The sequence below is a fragment of the Lagopus leucura genome, unplaced genomic scaffold, assembly GCF_019238085.1.
Source record: "Lagopus leucura isolate 7727_CA_CO unplaced genomic scaffold, USGS_WTPT01 Super-Scaffold_100028, whole genome shotgun sequence".
Classification (NCBI taxonomy): domain Eukaryota; kingdom Metazoa; phylum Chordata; class Aves; order Galliformes; family Phasianidae; genus Lagopus; species Lagopus leucura.
Window position 1 is genome coordinate 4,412,445 of NW_024962279.1, and position 18,066 is coordinate 4,430,510.

The following is an 18,066-nucleotide window of genomic DNA, read 5'->3' on the forward strand; positions in this document are numbered from 1 at the left end:
GGCCCCTCAGCCCGGCTCGGCCGCTTTGACAGGGAGGTTGTGTGTCGGGGCGCTGCGGGCGGGGGGCCGCTCCGCCGCGGGGCGCCACAAGCCGGCCCGCCTCAGCACGGCCCGCCGCCACTCGGCTCCGCGCGGCCGGAGCGCGGAGCGGAGCGAGGAGAAAAGCGCGCCCCGCCGCCCCCCAGCCCCCACACACCCCTCCCAGCAGCGAAGCCCGCGGCCCGGCCGCCCCGGCGCAGCTTTACGTACACGCGGGGCCGGGAGGCGGCGGGAAGAGTTCCGCGGGATGGATTTGACACTTCTTTTCCGGGCAGCCTTTTGTGGAGTTGCGCCGTTTGTTTCTTATTGTCTGAGCAGCAGTTGGAAGCGTCTCCCCGAGGGGGCCCCTCAGCCCGGCTCGGCCGCTTTGACAGGGAGGTAACCATATTAGGATGTGTATGGCAAAGTAAACAATAACATAGTTGCAATGAAATGGAAATTTTTTTTCAGCTAATAGTGTTGGTGTCAGCCCCGTTTTTAGCCTGTTCCAGTAGTTTTGGTTTCTGGTTTGAACAGGCCGTGTTTTTTTTGTTTCTAGGGCTTTGGGTTTTTTTTAAATTAAATATATATATTTTAAAAAAACATATATATATATATATTGGGGGGGGGGGGGGGGGGTTGGGGGGGCAGAGGCAAGTGCTAGCAGCTTCCAAATGCCTCGCTGCGAGCCTGCTGCAAACGGCTCGGGCACGGGAAGAGCGTTGAAGAGCCAAATAAAGCCATGTCACTTTCATCCCTGCAAAAAACAAAAGGGTGCCCGCACGCGTTCCTCAGCCCGGCCGGGGGCTGCAGCGGGCCGGCAGGGCACGGCGGTCCGCCCGCGGGCGCGGAGCGCAGCGGTACGGGCTGTGCGCAGCGAGGGCTGCGAAGCTCGGAAATCGCCGGGTTTACGGGATAAAGCACTTGAAGCAAATGGTAAAATGCAGGTGTCGAGTTATTCGGTTTAATCAGAAGCAGAGCTCGGCGCACTCGCCGCGCAGAGGTTCCCGCAGAAGTTCTGCAGCCGGCGAAGGCTGGGAGCCGAGCAGCGCTGCCCGAACGGCCCTATCACGGCCCAAGCCCGGGAACAAGTGCAGCATCGCGCAGCGGGGACGAGGCGGCCGCCGGAGCCGCGGCCCACGGGCAGCAAACAGCTCCGGAGCGCCGGGCGGGAGCCGAGGGCGCAGCGCTCAGAGCGTGGGCACGGCCACGGGAGGCTGAAGGCGGGCGAAATCGCTGCGGGATCGCACACTCAGTGCAGAACAAAGGCAACATTCCTCTTACAAATATGATGCATGCTGCCCCTGCCAAATTCGCTCGTACTCAGCTCATCTGCAGCAATCGCAACATCAGTGTTGACATCTAATGGTACCTACGAGCATCTCTCTGCCTTCCCCTATAGCGCGAGCCTGTTCTGCTAACACACTTTAAATTTTCCAACCATCTTGTTTAAACTAAACATCCATAAAATCACGCGGCGCGCTGCTTATCTGCTCCCCCAACCAAAATACGAAGTTAACTCGGCGCGCCGATCCCAAAACCAATCAATCACACGACCAAGTAGCAGTTCAAAAGTTCAAAGACATGATGGCCAGCTCGCTGCCACGCAGCACTCACCCAATAATAACTTGACTCCATCACTCCTCATAGTATAGACAATTTCATAGCATCATTTTCATTAGGCTGTCTCACTGAAAATTGCCAGCTATTTATGTATACGCTAAAATAAATTAGCCATTTCATCGAGCACCGTGAGTCTTATAAAATACATTAACACAATACTCAATTTTCTAGTTGGAGTAAATAAATAAATCAATAAATTCAATGCAGAGTAATTTTTATACATATACTTTTTTTTTTTTTTTTTTTATCGAGGAGCTTCAGCTCTCTGCGTGTTTTTATTGGGTTTATTTGTTTCAATAAAAATTGAAATGGGCCACCGATCTTAGCTGTAGGATCTGGGGGGCGCGGGGGAAATCATTAATATTAAGGAAGTATACTGGGCAGCGCTGCCAACTTGCAACGTATGATTTTTCATCAGAAATCATTTCCACTGCAGCCATCAAAGAGCCACTCGGCTCTGGGGGCTCGGCTGAAGGAGGTGACCCCCAAAGTGTCTTAATGCTGGAAACAGCACAGGGCTCCAATCTGACACTTCCACCTCAGCCTCCAGCTGCTCTGTGACAAGGACAAGAATCAACACAGGACCAGGAGGAAATAAAATATATCCCTTATGGCACAGATCAGCCTTAGCAATGAAAAAAAGTACGAACTGAAACATACCATCTAAGCCCATAATGATTTAACATGATTCCTTTGAAAAGGCTGCATGTGAATAGCAGTTTGTAAACTGCCTGGTGGTAACAGAAGGGTACTTTCTGTTCATATTCACTCTTTAACCTAATCAGAGGAAAAGTAAATATCAGGTCTCAATTTTAATGACTGACTATAAATAAAAGCTTTTACCCAAAATGCACAGTTTGCAAAGATAACGATTTTAAGTATGATGTCACTGGTGACCTATCGAACTACGTGGCACATGTCAGACAGACGTCTGTTTCTTAAATTGCAGTAATAAATTAGTAGCCACAGAATCTGTTCTGTCAAGAAAATGTGAAACTTTCCTATTCAAACAGAAGTTTAATGAATGTTTCAGCTTCAGTGCAAGAGTTGAGATGGGGGACCTTTGGCCAGGCTGGCTGCTCTGCGCAGCAAGCCCCAACCCAGCCAAGTGCAGTCTGTATCCAAATGCATGATAAAATCGGTGCAAGAAAAATTGTCTTCCATACCTTGGAGATGTGGAGAGAACCCCGAGGACTTCGTGCCCACTGAGAAGCAAGCAGTGACGTGCATCCCACGTGCAAGAGAAGAACTTCTTTTTCTTCTGTCCCAAGTGCAACAACTGCTTACAGAGCAGATGGTACCAGCAGGGTCCAAGGCAGGGCAAGGCTTTTCTTGAGCTTTACACTGCTCGTGTGTTAGTATTTCACAGTATGGCACATGCACACTTGTGCAGTGCCTCCCTTCATTTCCAGATACGTATCCCATAGCTGTGACCACTAACCACCAAATGCAACACGTCCCATCTTAACGACCTTATTTTCAGCTATTACTGAATTTGCCAAATGTTAATCATTTGCACTGAACTTTTCCTTACTGGGCATTCTGCCACAGGCCGAATTCTTGTAAAACATTTCAGCCCAAAACGTTGAGATGCTCCTGAGACAAGAGACAGGGAAACCACAGAGCTACCCATGGCAAACATCCATTCTTCAAGAAGCCACCGAGCTCCCCCATGCTACTGAACAGACATGGAAAGAAGGGTGAGAACGCCCTAAGTGGGAGCTGTTGTGTGGCCCCACTCGTTATCCCAAAGCTGGGTTCAGGATGGAGGACAAGGAGGCAGGGAGGAGAGGTACTGCCACTGCTTGAGCACGGAGCCTGTTCCAGGGGAGGGCTCTGTCCACCAGAGAGGAGCCTGAGGCTCTCATCCAGTTCAGGTGTAGGAATGTTTTGTAGATCTGCAGCTTGACCAACCTGAGATCAAATAGGGAAGTTATGCCCAAAGCAAAGTCCATGCTTTCATTGCAATCTCAGAGTCATAAAGATGGAGAAGACCACATACAGTCCAACCATCCACCTACCAACAATGCTGCCCATTAAACCACATTTCTTACTACCACATCACTTTACACATTTCCACATTTTAGCCCCAAAACATGGAAAATCCTCAGGTTTCCCAACCACCTGGCTCTAAATGTGTTTCCACACAGTCAGGAAGCATTTATTTCTCTAATCCTTTTCTGAGAAATGGCTGCCTGGTCTTTATGATCTTTATGTCTTCTAGACAGAGATAAGTTCAGCCCGACCAGCTTGGCATTTTCTCACTTGAGGAACAACAGGGCTTTTCACCAAGAAAAACCTATTAAAAGAAAACAAAACTATTTTTAAATAGAAACAACACTGATCTATTTCTTGGTGTAAGCAAAGAAATTAGAAAAAAACGTGGGCTTTTTTGATGCTATGATGCTGGTTTCTCCATGAAACGCTAGCAGTGTTTTCTCGTAGTCTATCCTATGCACAGAACTAGTGAAAAGCTTTGCACAAAAAACCTGACAACCGTCAACCCAACATGTAGTGAAACAACAGAACAGGCCGAATAGAGAAGCGAGGAGCCCACGGCCAAGGCTTCCCCATCCAACTCACAGCCCGTGCCCTCCAGCACACAAAGGCGCGCTGCCCTTTCCTCCATCCAGCCTCTTCAACAACCAAAACGCAGAGACCCCTCCTCCTCCCACTGCCCTCAAGGAGCCCCCAGGTGCAGCAGGACGCTCCTGCCCCATCTCACACGTCCCACAGGGAGGGGCCAGGCATGGCAGCTCTGCTCCAGCGCTCGCGGATTGCTTGCTGGGTAGAGCTCCGAAGGAGCTTGAGCTTATGATAAGCAATGGCATACTTAACAGTTACATATTACTGTTCATGATAATGCAATATTTCATTTGGGTGATTTAGAAGTCCCTCTTGACCAACTTACAGTGAGACACCAAACGCTTCATCAATCACAACCATTTTTATTCACAATCCAGTGCAAAAACTACAGGGAGAGTTGAATTTTCAGGAAGTCATTGGGGAGGGTATTGCTACCAGCATTGAAAATCCTCCTATCTCGCCAATTTTTATGTTTGATTCAAATATATTTTCTTTCTAAGCAGCATTCCATTTTCCCGCATCTCTCTGCCACGTTTCTTATCATGGCAGGGGGAAAGAGTATCCAATTTAATATCTGTTTTGCAGGACAGGAGATTTTTTCATATCTTATGCACTAAGGAAAGCTGCAGGGGATGGCTTAGCAGGCTGAGCATCAGGTTTTAAATACCTAGACTCCCTGGAACCACAGATCCCATCAGGTCGACTGAGCCCTTCATGTTCCTGGGGTAGATAAATTAAGTGTCACGCTGTTTACTTTGCCGGGATCTTTCCAGTGAGACCTCTGCACTAAAGGTCCTGTCTGTTTTGCATGGAGTTTAAGGTTAAAGTCTCGTGGCTAAGGCACAGCCAAGGGTGGCACCTTGATCTCGCTAACACTAATGGCAATTCAGCCATTTCTGTTAAGACAGACATTCCAGGGATCTGCTCCGACTTCCTTCAGTGTCAATGGATGACTGAAAATTATTCAACAGCTTATCTGCCTTAGGTTTGGTGACTGTTAGCAGAAAAAAATACATATTATACCTCCCAGATGCTTAATTCATAAGTTATACAAAACTGTCAGACCTTGGGACGGCAGAAGAGAAGTTCATCATTTTTACAGGCTGGTTTTTTGACTAGAAGGAGCCCCACGTTTCTGCAAGGCCACATCCCCTCCCACTGCGCTGCACCACGCAGAAGCAGTTTTTGCTCCCGCTGTGACCAAGCCACCAACATCAGTGGCTCACAGCAGGAGCCTGTTAGAAAGAAATACCTGGAGAGAAGTGGTATCAAGTGCTCACAAAAGCCAAAAGGTTCCTAACAATCACAAAACATCACAGGTCAACAGATGTGCACAGGCATGCACCCATACTTACACAAACCCTCAACCCTGAACATTTCCAGAGGTTGCTTCACCTACAAAAGGTTTAATTCATGGAAAGCAGACCCAGAGCAGAGGAAAACAGGACACGGGGCAGCTGTAAACACACTCTTTGCACCTACTCCTGGCTTTACCCTTTCCTTCCCAGCTACCATCATTTCAATGCTCGTAGATGCACTTCCCTCTCAGTAAAGAAGATGAAAGTCAACAACAAAGCAACAATTAAAAATAAAAAAGACAACTGTGTTCTTCACAACAGCTCCCTTTTAAGCAGAAATTAAGCAGAAAGCAGATTGCCTTTTGAAGTGGTTAGGAAAAGGACTGTATTTTTTTGTCTTCACAGTGGCAGACAGCATATATTCAGTGCTTAGGGTACCATAATTAGCACTCCTAAAATGCTGTGTGTCACAGCAACATACCAGAGGCTAAGCATGACTGTGGGCATGCTGGCAGGAATCCCCCCTCAGGTGCATGCAGCTCCCACATTTGCTTCTCCAGACATCCCAGGACCTGCTGGAGCTCTGGCAATGCAAGGGCATAGGGGCCCTGTTGGGCTGGCATAGGAAAAGAAACCACAACCAGTTCTTCAGCTCTGCTTAGGCACTGCTATATGAAATCTGGCTTTTCAGGTTATTTGGCTAACCAAAGGCATCAGCCCAGTTGTGAAAACAATTCAAGCTAAGAAATTCAATGTGGTAAATGTACTGCTTGCACTGCAGAGGGAAAAAGCTCTACAAGGGAAAGGAAGCAGACTTTTGGACAGAGACAGCTTTCATGGCAGCATTTGGGTGCATCCCACACACTCAGCTGTGAAAGGGGACAAAGGGAAGTCAGTGGATGGCCATGCAGCTAACTAAAGCCATTACAACAGAACCTTCCAAACCTGTTCTGAAGCAATTACTAAACCTCCTCATTAATAACTTAGACAAGAAAGGGTGCACACCCCTGACAAAGCCCTTGCCATATGGCTGTTTTGCAGGAGTGGCTCCAAGCTCACAGAGCTACACCAAACCCTTAAGAAAAGGAGCAGGAGCCAGAAGATGGAGCATCCCTCTGCCACAGACCCATCTCTCAGCAGCCCAGTGTTCCCATCCTTCCTGGCTCAGCCTAGCAAGCTTTCCATATTCCCATCTGCCCTCTTTTTGCTCTCTGCCCAGCAAAATGCAATTGGCCCAAAGCACTGCTGGCTGCCACTGATGCTGGCAGCTCTTTTAGTGATAGGCAAATCCTTCATGTCCAGCATGTCCCTGAATGCACTGAACCGTGGCCAGAGCCTTGCTACCGGACCCAGCACAGGCAGAGCCAAGCAGAAAAGACGGTCGTTGGCCCTGACTCTAACCTCCTGTTTCAGTGCTTCGAGTCACCAGTGGTCACCGAGGAGACTTTCAGATGTGCAGATGGGTTCAGAGGGAAGAAGGCAGAGTCAGGGCTGTGCCACTGCAAGCAGTGCTGTTTCCAGCCAGCAACCCAGGGCTGGAAATGGAAAGGATGAGGCAGATCTTAGAGGGAAGCAAAATCTCTCTCCTCTCTGCCTATCGGGTCTGAGGGGTAAAAGATGAAACAGGATGGAACTGGTTTTGGTTTAAAGCTGCAGAGGAATCACAGGAATAGAGCACTTACAGAGAAATGTATTTTCACGTAAACTTTTATGCTGCCATCCCTTTTAACTGGGCATCAGGGAAGATGTTAATAAACACCAGGGCAAGAAAAACACAGTAAAAAACATCAGACTACAAACCCATCTCTTCCAAGATCTCAGAAATAGCTCTGCAGCTATATACTGCAGGGAGCCAAGCACACTTAAATGCAAGTTTGCATCTTAAACATAAGCACACATACACACAAACAAGGTTCTACAGATATTTGCGCGCTGTACCACAATATTTTCCAGGGCCAGCACTGCTGCCTGTGTTACTGCGCTTGTAATGCAGCTGCACATCAGGCCCCCAAGAAGGGGCCTTGGAAAGAAGCTGAAATAGTGACAGTTTCTGTTGCTGGGGTTATTTCTGAGGCACACTTGCTGTTTACTGCGTTTCTATTTCCAACCGAGCTGCAAAGTCCACCCATAAAACAGGAGGAGGCATTTCTTTGGGTGAGGGACAGCGCAGTACAGGCGAGGAGCACAGACCTTCAGCTGGGCAGAGATCCACAGGAATGCTCCAGGCCTGATGTACAGCAGCTTCCTCCCATGAAGAGGAAAACTATATTCGAAATCTCCAGTTACAAGGCTCCTCTTGGTATATATTTATGCAGGAAGCTCAAATAATTTAATACCACGCCTCACTAATCATGTGAGTGCACAATTTTTGCAGGGCCAAATGGTTGTTGTGCATCTCTATTGTGCAACTATTGTTCCTGGCTTAAAACAAGATGCCTCAGAAGTTTAATGGTACTTTTAAAGGTGCATATCTGAGCCATATAGGATCAAACACGATTAATCGTAGGCTCACTAAGAGAGATTAACCTGCTCTACAAGGAGTCAGAAACTACTCGGAACTATGGCAAACCACAGCATATGGCCAATTGGACAACTTCATTCCACTTCAAAGGGAAATTAAGTAACACACTCTGGGGTATATTCTCCTCTTGTTACACTCGCAAATCCCCATTAATGCTAATGATTGCACAAAGTGTAAGAAAAATGCTACAAACACATAAAACAATGCAAGATTGATCAAGAGTATGCAAAAGCATATGCAAAGGCATCTAAAGAGCATTTAAATGAAACACAGCTTCTTTCTTTCTTCCTTTCTTTCCTCAAAAGCAAATGGCGTGCACTACTGTAAATATATATGATTTGCCAACACGCGTAAAAACTACAATTCATGAAGAAGAGTGAAATAGAGCCCTGAAATTCAAGGCCAGTACAAGCTCCTCATCTTGACTGGAGATCAGAAAACTGGCTCCTCCAGTGAAAAAGAACATCAATTCCATTTTTTCTAAGAAAACCATTTCCTACCAACTTTGAAAACAAGAATGTCTACAGTGATCTGATTGGACTCCCTGTGATTGCTTTGGCTCGGCTCCCTCATCCCTCCTCAGCTGGGTGGCTAAATGTTAGTCTAACCACGAGGTTCAGAGGGTTCTCTTCTTATTAACCTTCCACTTCACGTTTCCAATTTTAGAGAGGAATATAGCAGCCTTGCAAAAACGTCACTTACTCTCAGTTACTTCCGAGGTGAGAGTTCACGTTCATGTCCACAGCTGTGACGTGAGGCTACCATGAAGGGACACCACCAAGTTAATAGGTGGGACAGTACACAATTAATAGGTTACACAATACAGAGTTAATAGATTGGGGTTTGGCAGTTCTCTGCTTCCTTTGGACTGTTTCTTATTTGTTTGTTTGTTTTTTTCAGAACCATGCAAGAGCAGCTGGGTGGCTCCAAAAGGCTGTGAACTCTCGCCCAGGTTTTGAGGCACAGACACAAAATAAGGAGATGATCCCTTACACTCAGCCTGCTGACGGCAACCCGCGGCCACGCTTGGTGCTGGGGCAGTCCAAAGCTGGGCCCGACTGCCCCAGTGCCACCACCCGGGTTGTCCCCACGGCCCACCAACACTCGTGTGTCAATATGAAGGCAGCTGAGGTGAGGACTGAAAGAGCACAAACTTCTCCTGAAAACCTGCCCCCAGGGTCTCCCTGTTACGGCCCTGAGTCCTCCTCCCAGCCCGCTGTTATTACAAGCCACAGGATGTTTTCCAGCATGGTTATTAGCACCACCTCAGTCAGAGCTGTTCAAGATGGATCTTGTCTTTGAGCGAGCAAGAAAAATTCACAAGGGAAAAATCAGATTTGGAAACTAACCATTTTGTAATCTCCTGCCACGCAATTTGGTTTTCAGGCAAACTTCCAGCCCTTTCAGTAGCAAAAGAAAAAAAAAAAAGACAAATTCACCGACTTCCACCATCTCGTGGTGCAGAGCGGGGCGCGATACGATGCCACACGCGTTGAAAAGCTGCACGAGCGGAAGGGAGTGACACGTCCATGCCTGGTGCTGGAGGAGACAGAACGCGCAGCACGTGAAATAAAACAGAGCCAAAATAACCGCTTCTGCTGCGACAAATTCATCTTTCCATGTTCCCCTCCTGAATTCGGCACGGCTGGCCTGGCTCGGCACACGGCAGAGCACCTGGGCTACCACAGCATTCTGCCAGCTGCCAGCCCTCCCTTTGCACCAGGGCTGGCTCCTGCAGGCCGTGGCCGCAGAAAGGGCACGAGACAAGGAGAGGAGAAAGGCTGGCAGAGACGACAGCAATGCTGAGCGCTGCGACGCACTCCCAGATACCAGCAGGCTGTTGCACTGCCCTTATCAGCAGACACGAGTTCAAGGTCAGCCTTGATGCACTTACTGAAAACTGACACTGCCCGCGTCCCGCAGTCAGCACAACTTCAAATAAAGCCTCCCAATTATTAGCAGTAATTCTGTTTATTATTGCAGGGCCTCGGGACAAACAAAAAAGGAGCCCCGTTGTGCTCAGCGCTGTACAAAAAAGCTTAATTAGCCTCTTCGTAGGTTGCTCCCTTGAGCTTTTTTTAAACAAGATCTTTTCAAACATAAATAAATTCAAATTTCAGAATTCCTGAGATCCGTTTCCTGAAACGTGTTCCCGTAAACAACCAACACAACTTTGCCTTTCCAATTTTTAGCTGTACGGCAAACATATAACCCTTGTTTACTTTAAGAAAAAAATCACAGTATAAAATCTTCATCTTAGGGATGCAAATAGGCTTCTGCCATTTATTTAAGTCAGGATTTGAACTAAGCTTTTCTTCTTAACGACATGAAAGTTGAGTAACGACACGCTTTCTGTTGTCTCTCCCCTCCAACTGCACCACTGACTACCAACGACAAATATCCTAAATGCACAGGGATATTCACAAACTGGAAAAACAAACAAAGATAACTCTACATGAACTGGTCATGAGAGCTCTGGAGTTTGGCACGACAACGAAAGCACCGCACGTCCAGGTAAGAGCAATACCAAGAACGTTGTGACAGTCAATACAGGAGAACTGGAACAACTTTGGGGGAGGAAAGTAAATCCTCAGGCTTTGTTTGAGTGCATCTGATCACGTACAATCATGGGGATGCCAAAGCACCATGCCAGCATTTGCATGTTGCCCTTACCTAGCAGACCATGTGCTGCCTCCAGCAGTGGAAGGAGGAAGTGGCACATGAGGTCAGAGATCACCTCATCCTTCTGAGCATCGCACACCCGTGCTCTCAGCTGTCCCCAGCTTTTCAGCAGGTGAATCCTGAGCATCAGACCATCCCTGGAGGCATTTTGTGACTGCGTCCAAATGCAAACGTTTGCTGTGAGACTCCACCTCACTCAGACTTGTACCAATACCTTAGAAGTCACCAGGTATTATATCCTACCATCCAATCCTTCAGACTCTGCTTCATTTCTTTTACCATCGCTGCTCACTGATGCTGCCATTCACCTTTGAAGATACCTGTTCAGTTTAGCTGCACTGTAAGACCATGCTTTGCGTTACATTTTCCCAAAGCTTATTCTAGCAATTTCTTGGCAGCAGATGTTGTTTGGATACCCCACAGAAACTGCGCACCGAACACTGATTAGAGTTATTCCCACTAGCACAGACTGAACCAGTTCAGCCCTTAAAGAAAGTTTAAGAGCTGGCTTCCATGCCCCGGTCCCTTGGAGGAATGCCACAACTATCCCCCATGCCAAGGAAGGAGCTGACACAGCACCTGGACGTGTGTGGAAGCTCTCCAGTACTAAATAAATGCCCCAGAACAGTCGTTTCCCTGGCATGGTTCAATGAAGAAGATATACCAAACTACTTTGCACACTCAGGGTAAAATCAATAGAGTTGATTCAGGCAACTGAAATCGCAGCATATTGTTTGACACACATACAGCAATCTCCATTCCAGGTGGAGGCTCCCCAGCTCCCCTCCGAACACCCAGCTCTGCACCACGCACCTCTCTACTGCACTCAGCAACGTCTGCTTGACATTAGTACTAAACATTATTCATTAAGAGCATAACACTAAAGTGCAACATGTAAGTAAATCAAACTCTTAATGCTCTATTTTACAAATTTCATGGGCCACTGGGGATAATTAAAAGGGTAATTATATAAAGTTGGTGCAGTTTTGAGACTCGAATGACATTTTCTGCTTTAAAGCACTCAATGACCTGGTATTTTTCTAAGACAGTCTTTTTATACTTTTATGGTCAAACAGCATAAACAAACAAGAGCTGGTTTTTAAGACACTGCAGTTCTTTTTCTTTTTTTCTCTCTCTCTCCACGCTGTTTTCTTTGATCAATACCATCCACAACTTACTCCTAAAAGTCCCACAAGAAAAACGTGGCCTTGTACAAAAATCACTGCTCACTCCAACACGATGCTGAGCCTCAAGTCTGGTTTTATCTGTAGCTCTGCACAAAAATGGTATTGCTTTGGGTGTTTACAGCACTGGAGTGCTGTTTGGTTTGTCACTGTGTTTAACCACTGCTCTAAAGCTAGCAAAGTACATTACTGGTAGTAACAGCTCATGAAAAATACAGCGAAGAAACTGCTAGTGGCAGAAGCATTTAACTTTCTTGTTAGCAGCCTCCCCCATGTGGCACTTTAGCACCAGCAAGTTGTTTATTATGTTCTGTGCCAGGCAAAACTGATTAAATGGGGCTCTTAAGAATCAAAGCGTTATAAATTCATGGAAATACAGCAAGCAATAAATTCCATGGAATTAAAAGCTTACTAGTGCTATTAGCATTTCAGGGTGTTTGCATTGTTAATAGTGATGTGCAAAAATGATGTTCCTCTAAGACAAGGCAAACCAACAGAACATATGCATTAGCTGCTACATTTTTACACAATGTCATCATTACTTGCAATTTTTTTTCTCCCAAAATCCAAACGCTCATTAATGTTTTAAAGAAAAATCTGAACTGAAGCAGTGGTCCATAGACCAAAGATTTACATCCCTAGTAAAATAGAAGCATTACACATGAACCATTGTACCATTATTACTCTGTGACAGAAGTGGACACCCCGAAGCAGACGCTTACCTTGGCTTTCAGAAGCACAGAGAAGGGAGAAGCAGGCTCACCTCCCTCTAGCATCAATATATCTCAACGTGACTTGTTTGGCGCTCATCTAACAGTGCAATAAGTTGATAATAATAACTCAACACCGAAAGAAATGGCAATCTAGCCTGAACTGCTGGTCAGTAAATCTGTCACTGGCTCTCCAAAGAGACATCTTTGTCTGTCCACCATCATTCCATGAAATGGCTCTGATGGCTGGCGGTGAACCTCCCCATCATTACTGCAGGGCTCTGCACATCTCACTACAGCCAGACTCGTGTCAGCCCTTCCCTTATGCCCATCTGGTTTTAGGTAGCCAATAACACTGTACACGGAATCTCAAGTGGAAACTTGGAGAGGAATGGAGGACGCTTCCCAAAACAGCAGAAAATAAGGCCTTGCAGAGGTTTTGTTTTCTTTTTAAAAAAGGAGAAATGAGTACCTTTGTGAAGTGCTTGAACACACAACAAACAGGTAACCTACCCTGCAACATCCCTCTGAGGGGTCAAACCTGCTACCTGGCTCCCGGTGCAGACGGCAAAAGCAACTGTCAGCTTTGCTGCCACAGTTAAGTTTTGACACACGATAAAGAGCCTGTTCTGGATGGTACATCATGCACAGCTGGCAACGTCCAAAGTCAAGACAAACTAAGAAAGCTTTGTCCAGAACAAACAGTCCCCATGCCACGAAGTGACTCAGCTGCAGAGGTGAGGCACCAGCCCCAGGGCCCGGCTGCCAGGCCCCTGCCCCAGGAGAAGCACACGCTGCCAGCAGAAGCCCTCTCCCAGGACTGAGGGGGCTGACATTTTGTTTGCCTCTAGCAAAACAAAACAAAGCAGTAGGTTTTTCAACTGCTCAGAGGCACGTTGTCTTTTTGATGTATGCGTGTCCTGGCAGTCACACATCTGCATCAGGAGAGAAACAGCTCAGTTTTTGGCAGTTATTAAGTCCTTTTCATCTGAAAGTTGAAAATACACCATCATTGAACCTTTGCAGCTCAGGGTTCTGCATATAAAAAAGCAGCTGCTGAATACACGCAGGGAGCGAGGGCTTCTTCTTAATGTTTGAGCAGTTCCAAGTTCAAACCCATTAAAGTCCAGGTCACGCCGGGATCATGTCACTATTAATGCATCCAGTTACACGCTGAGGGAAACCCAATATAAAACTATGATAAACTCGAGTTCTCCCACAGCGACGTTCTGAGGTCTTATCCAGATGATGCCACAGATTGCTCTGCATGGGCAGCCACCAGACAGGATGTCAGTGACAGAAGAGAAAATCTGGGAAAATTAGCAGGTGTAATGGCACACGGTCAGCTCAAAGAGAAAGTCTCCTCAAGCACCCACAAAGCTCGTCTGCAACTTTTTTTTGCCCTACTCCTCTCTTCGGAGGTGAATCTGTCATCCTGTTGACGCCATGTCCCACACACCAGGTCTTCGCATTACCAGCAGCCCACGGCAGCTCATGAGGGTGAGAACCCCAAACTCAGTGCTCCTTCTGGGGCTCCATCTCCCGTGTAGAAAACCAAAGCCTCACTCGTCCCCGGGGCACCATGTGCCTGGCTACGCTGAAAGCAGAGGTCTGGGACATGTGGGGAGACATTAAAGTCTGCCCTCTGTACCTTCCCAGCACAACGGGCAGCAGCCCTGCTCCTACCAGGAGGGAAGAGAGAGACACAGGAGAGCAGATAAAAGCAAAGAGGGGAATGGAGGGAAGACCAGCACATGGAGCAGCTCTTAGCAGTCCTTGACACTCACCGCTCACATGGAAGACACATGGACAAGAAGAAGGAAGGAGCTGGTTTTCAACTCTTCTCCCCAAGCGCAGAAACACATGACAGTGTCACCAGAAATCGCTTTGGGGAACAGAAAGAGAAACTAAAAGTTCAACCACCAGTTCAGCTGCACCAGGAGGTGCCAGGCATAATCACACTCATCTTTCATCACTTCAATTATCAATTACTTCCCATGGGAAATAGCTTTTCCTCTGTCTCCCTGGCATGCAGCAGTGCTCAAGGCTTCTCCTGCTGCAGGCACCTTGAGTCGACCACAGCTGTCTGAGGGAGGGGACGGCAGAAAACAGAAGAAAGGAGGTTGGAAATAAGAGATGGCATTAAAAGGACAAAAAGCTTTTCCTAACGTCCTACAGAAAACAGCTCAACAAAGCCTACCGACCGGCAATTTCCAACAGAAAGCCCTCTCCCATGCTGCAGCCCATCGTGTCCGTGCTGGACAAACATGCCCAACTGCAGGAGCTGTGCTGCACGAGCTCCTCTCAGAGCTTTTGCACTGGTGGTGATGGAAAAGGAGAGTCTGGGAAAGAGGAAAGGGACTTCACGGTACTTTATCAAGCATCTAGAAAACACACGGGTTCATCTGGATGCGTTTCAAACCACGTTAACCATGGCAGCTTAAGGCAGCAACGCGGCACATCCCAGCGCACAGCACCGACTGTGGAGACACAGCAAGCACACACTGCACACGTGGGACGAGCAGCGCTCTGTGAGCCGTGCTCCTGAACTCCCTGCAGGGTTAATGGACTCAGCAGAACTTTGTGAATGCTCTCAGACAGTCGAGGCCGAGGGATCTTTTCTTAATAAAGAATAACTTCAATATTAACACTGAAATGATCTAAAAAGAACTGCCTTGTGCTTTCGTGTCTCGTTACAGAGAAGCTTTAAAAAGCCAACGCCTCCGTTTTCAAACTACGTTCTTTGAGTTATCCAACTTTCAGGAGGATAGGCCAGATTTTCCTTTTAACCACATGAATACAAACCCCAATCATTCTTTTAGTTTTAAATAATATTTTCTCTAATTAATACTTTTTTTTTTTTTTTTTTTTTTGCTCCAAAACATGTATTTATCTGCTGTGAAATCAGAGGCAGAAATGAATTGTTTTAAAGATGGCAGAGTGTAAATAACAAGTCTGGAAGCACGCAGCCTTACCCTGGCAATTTGTCTCATATAATTGACTCAGCAGACATGCTTACAATTTCTTACAACTTTTACAAGACCTCCTGTGGGTTTATTTTAACATTCTCCAAACCGGAGCTCAGAGCTTTGAACACTCAAAGAAAGCAGCACCAAAAGCCATCATCTATCCCTCCTTAAAACAAAAGGAAACAAACAGCGAAAGCACACATTATTTCTCACTGGACATCAGCTCTCAGAGGTGCAGATGAGCAAAAGAACGCACGCTTCTTCAGAAACCATCTCTCAGCTGCTTTCCAACACGTTTTCAGCAGCGTTCAAACTCCATTCAAGGCTTTTAAAAACCAAGTTTTCCCACTGAACATCATCTTGTCCCACTATTAGAATGAAGTTTAAAGGATGACTGAGGACAGCACCAGAGCAAACAAAAGCTGTAAAAATAACTGCAGGACATTCTTCCAGTCAAAAAGGGGTTAAAAAAGTCCCCCTAGACCCCCAAAGGAAATGATCCCACTGCCCATATTATTGATTTATGCTGCCGTTGGCTTTTAAAGGCGGCACTTTCTATTTCTAAGATTTTTACAAACAATTACTAATGCCAGGACTGTGTAGCTCTGTTCCATTGGTGGAAGTGCCCCAGTAGCAGGAAATGCTGGGCCCTTCCACAGACGTTTCCTTCCAGCAGTGGGATCCACTGACCCTTAACATGTCAGAGGATTAAATGAACCACTTGTCTTACAACCAATATGGACAAACACGAGAGCTATTAAAAATAACTAAAGGCGTATGACAGGAGAGGAAAGCAGACCTATGACTCAAAAGATTCCGATTTATCTTTGTTTAAAAAAAAGGGAGAAAAACAATTCTGCTTTCTTAAAACCAAGCAAGGCATCATCATATTTCAACAAAAAGCATTCTGAAAAGCCGTGTTATAAACTACTGATATTAATGATTTGCAATGGAAATGACGTCAGAGTCTTAGTTACAAATATCCAAATGTTTGTGCTGCCCTCCTAAAAAAACAAACAGTGAGCTCAGAGTCAGAAATGACCCTTTTGAGCAATTAAGCTGTACTGCACAAAGCACGCTGCGAAGTACACGGCCAGCAGAGGTGGGAGAGCCCCAAATTAAAATTCACAGATTGCACTGGGAGAAACACTTAGCAATTAAACATCTTGGAGGTGGCGTCTGAAGTTCCTGCCATTAGCAGCAATGAAAAATGCTTTCATATGTTGCAGCGAGAAATATGGGCAGGCAACTGGGGCCAAAACCATTTTTTTTAACGTCTTGGCTTTAGCATGAGCTACCAAATAAAAAGGGTGGCCTCCTGTAATGCCCACTGACATCACTGGTCCTGTACTGCTGCCACTGTAAAATATTGCTGCTCCTGCTGTAGGACAGTAACTGAGGCACGCCGGAAGATATACTTCTCACATGGTGGAAGGCAACAGGCAATGACCTAAGAGATGACCAAATAAAATATGGAATATGCAATAAGAGTCTATTTCTGGTGTCATTTGCTCACACCCCTCGATTCCGTGCCGCAGAAGCGACGCTGTCTTTGCGATGTGCCTTCCAAAGGCAGGCTTCAAGCTGACAGGGCTGTGCAACAGCAGCAGTGCCCTCAGCGCCGCCAGCCTGCCTGCCTCAGAAGGAAACCTCAGGGCTGGATCTTCCCAGCCCTCCCGTTGTTGTCTCGTGGCAAAGTATGAGCTCAGGCTATCTGATCTACAACGAGACCGACGCCGTTCCTACCTGTGCCATTTGCAATTCTTCCTCACCCAAGATACGATAAAACACAGCATGCCCTGACACATTAGCCAGCTTCGTCCTGAAGAAACAGGCTGGAAATTGCACAGCCTGTATTGTGTGGCGTACAGCACTAACATTTCCTATGCTTTTGGCTCAGTGCACCTGTAGTTTCCTTGGAGTACCAAGTTAAGAGAGTAAAACACTGGCGTACCTCTTGAACAGAGCACACAGGAAAGCCTCCCTCTATACAAGACAGGAGAGGCTGCTCACGGCCGTGGATGGCACAAGAACAAGCTCCACCTTGCTGAATACAGCTTTTATGACATCCTTGCCCAAACGGTGCACGCCAACAAGTCCGAACATCTTCAACAGCACTGGCCATTGCTGAAAGAACAAAACCCCTCACAGGCCTCAGTGCCTCTTATGGCACATCTTGTCCCTCACTTGGGATGCATGCTGGATTTCCTGGTAACCATGAAGGGCGAAGGGAGGATTCCAAACACCTGCCTGCTGTACATGAGAGCTCAGCTGTGAGCTTTGCGTTCTTCACAGGTTTCTAACAGATGATGCTGCTCTCCATGAAGTAATACAAACCAGCACTTGCATTTTGCTGAAGATCATATCGAACACCTGCTAAGTTAAATGGAAGAAACAGCGCAGGATTATGTAAAATACTGGCCAAATCTTGCTTACTTTAACATTCTTTGTGAAGACCAGAAGGATTTGGTCCAG

General features: G+C 46.7%; 2 protein-coding genes across 5 annotated transcripts in view; one reads left to right on the plus strand and one right to left on the minus strand.

Annotated features, from left to right (window-relative positions):
- LOC122185238 overlaps positions 1–10,064 on the plus strand; it is an 11,309-nt gene extending 1,245 nt beyond the window's left edge. Inside the window, exon 3 of the mRNA XM_042880834.1 lies at positions 8,947–10,064. Coding sequence (XP_042736768.1) covers positions 8,947–9,348 — 402 coding nt within the window. The 3' untranslated portion in view covers positions 9,349–10,064. The remainder of the gene's footprint in view (positions 1–8,946) is intronic.
- Positions 1–18,066, minus strand: part of FOXP1 (forkhead box P1) — a 337,019-nt gene that overhangs the window by 175,106 nt on the left and 143,847 nt on the right. The window lies entirely within an intron of this gene.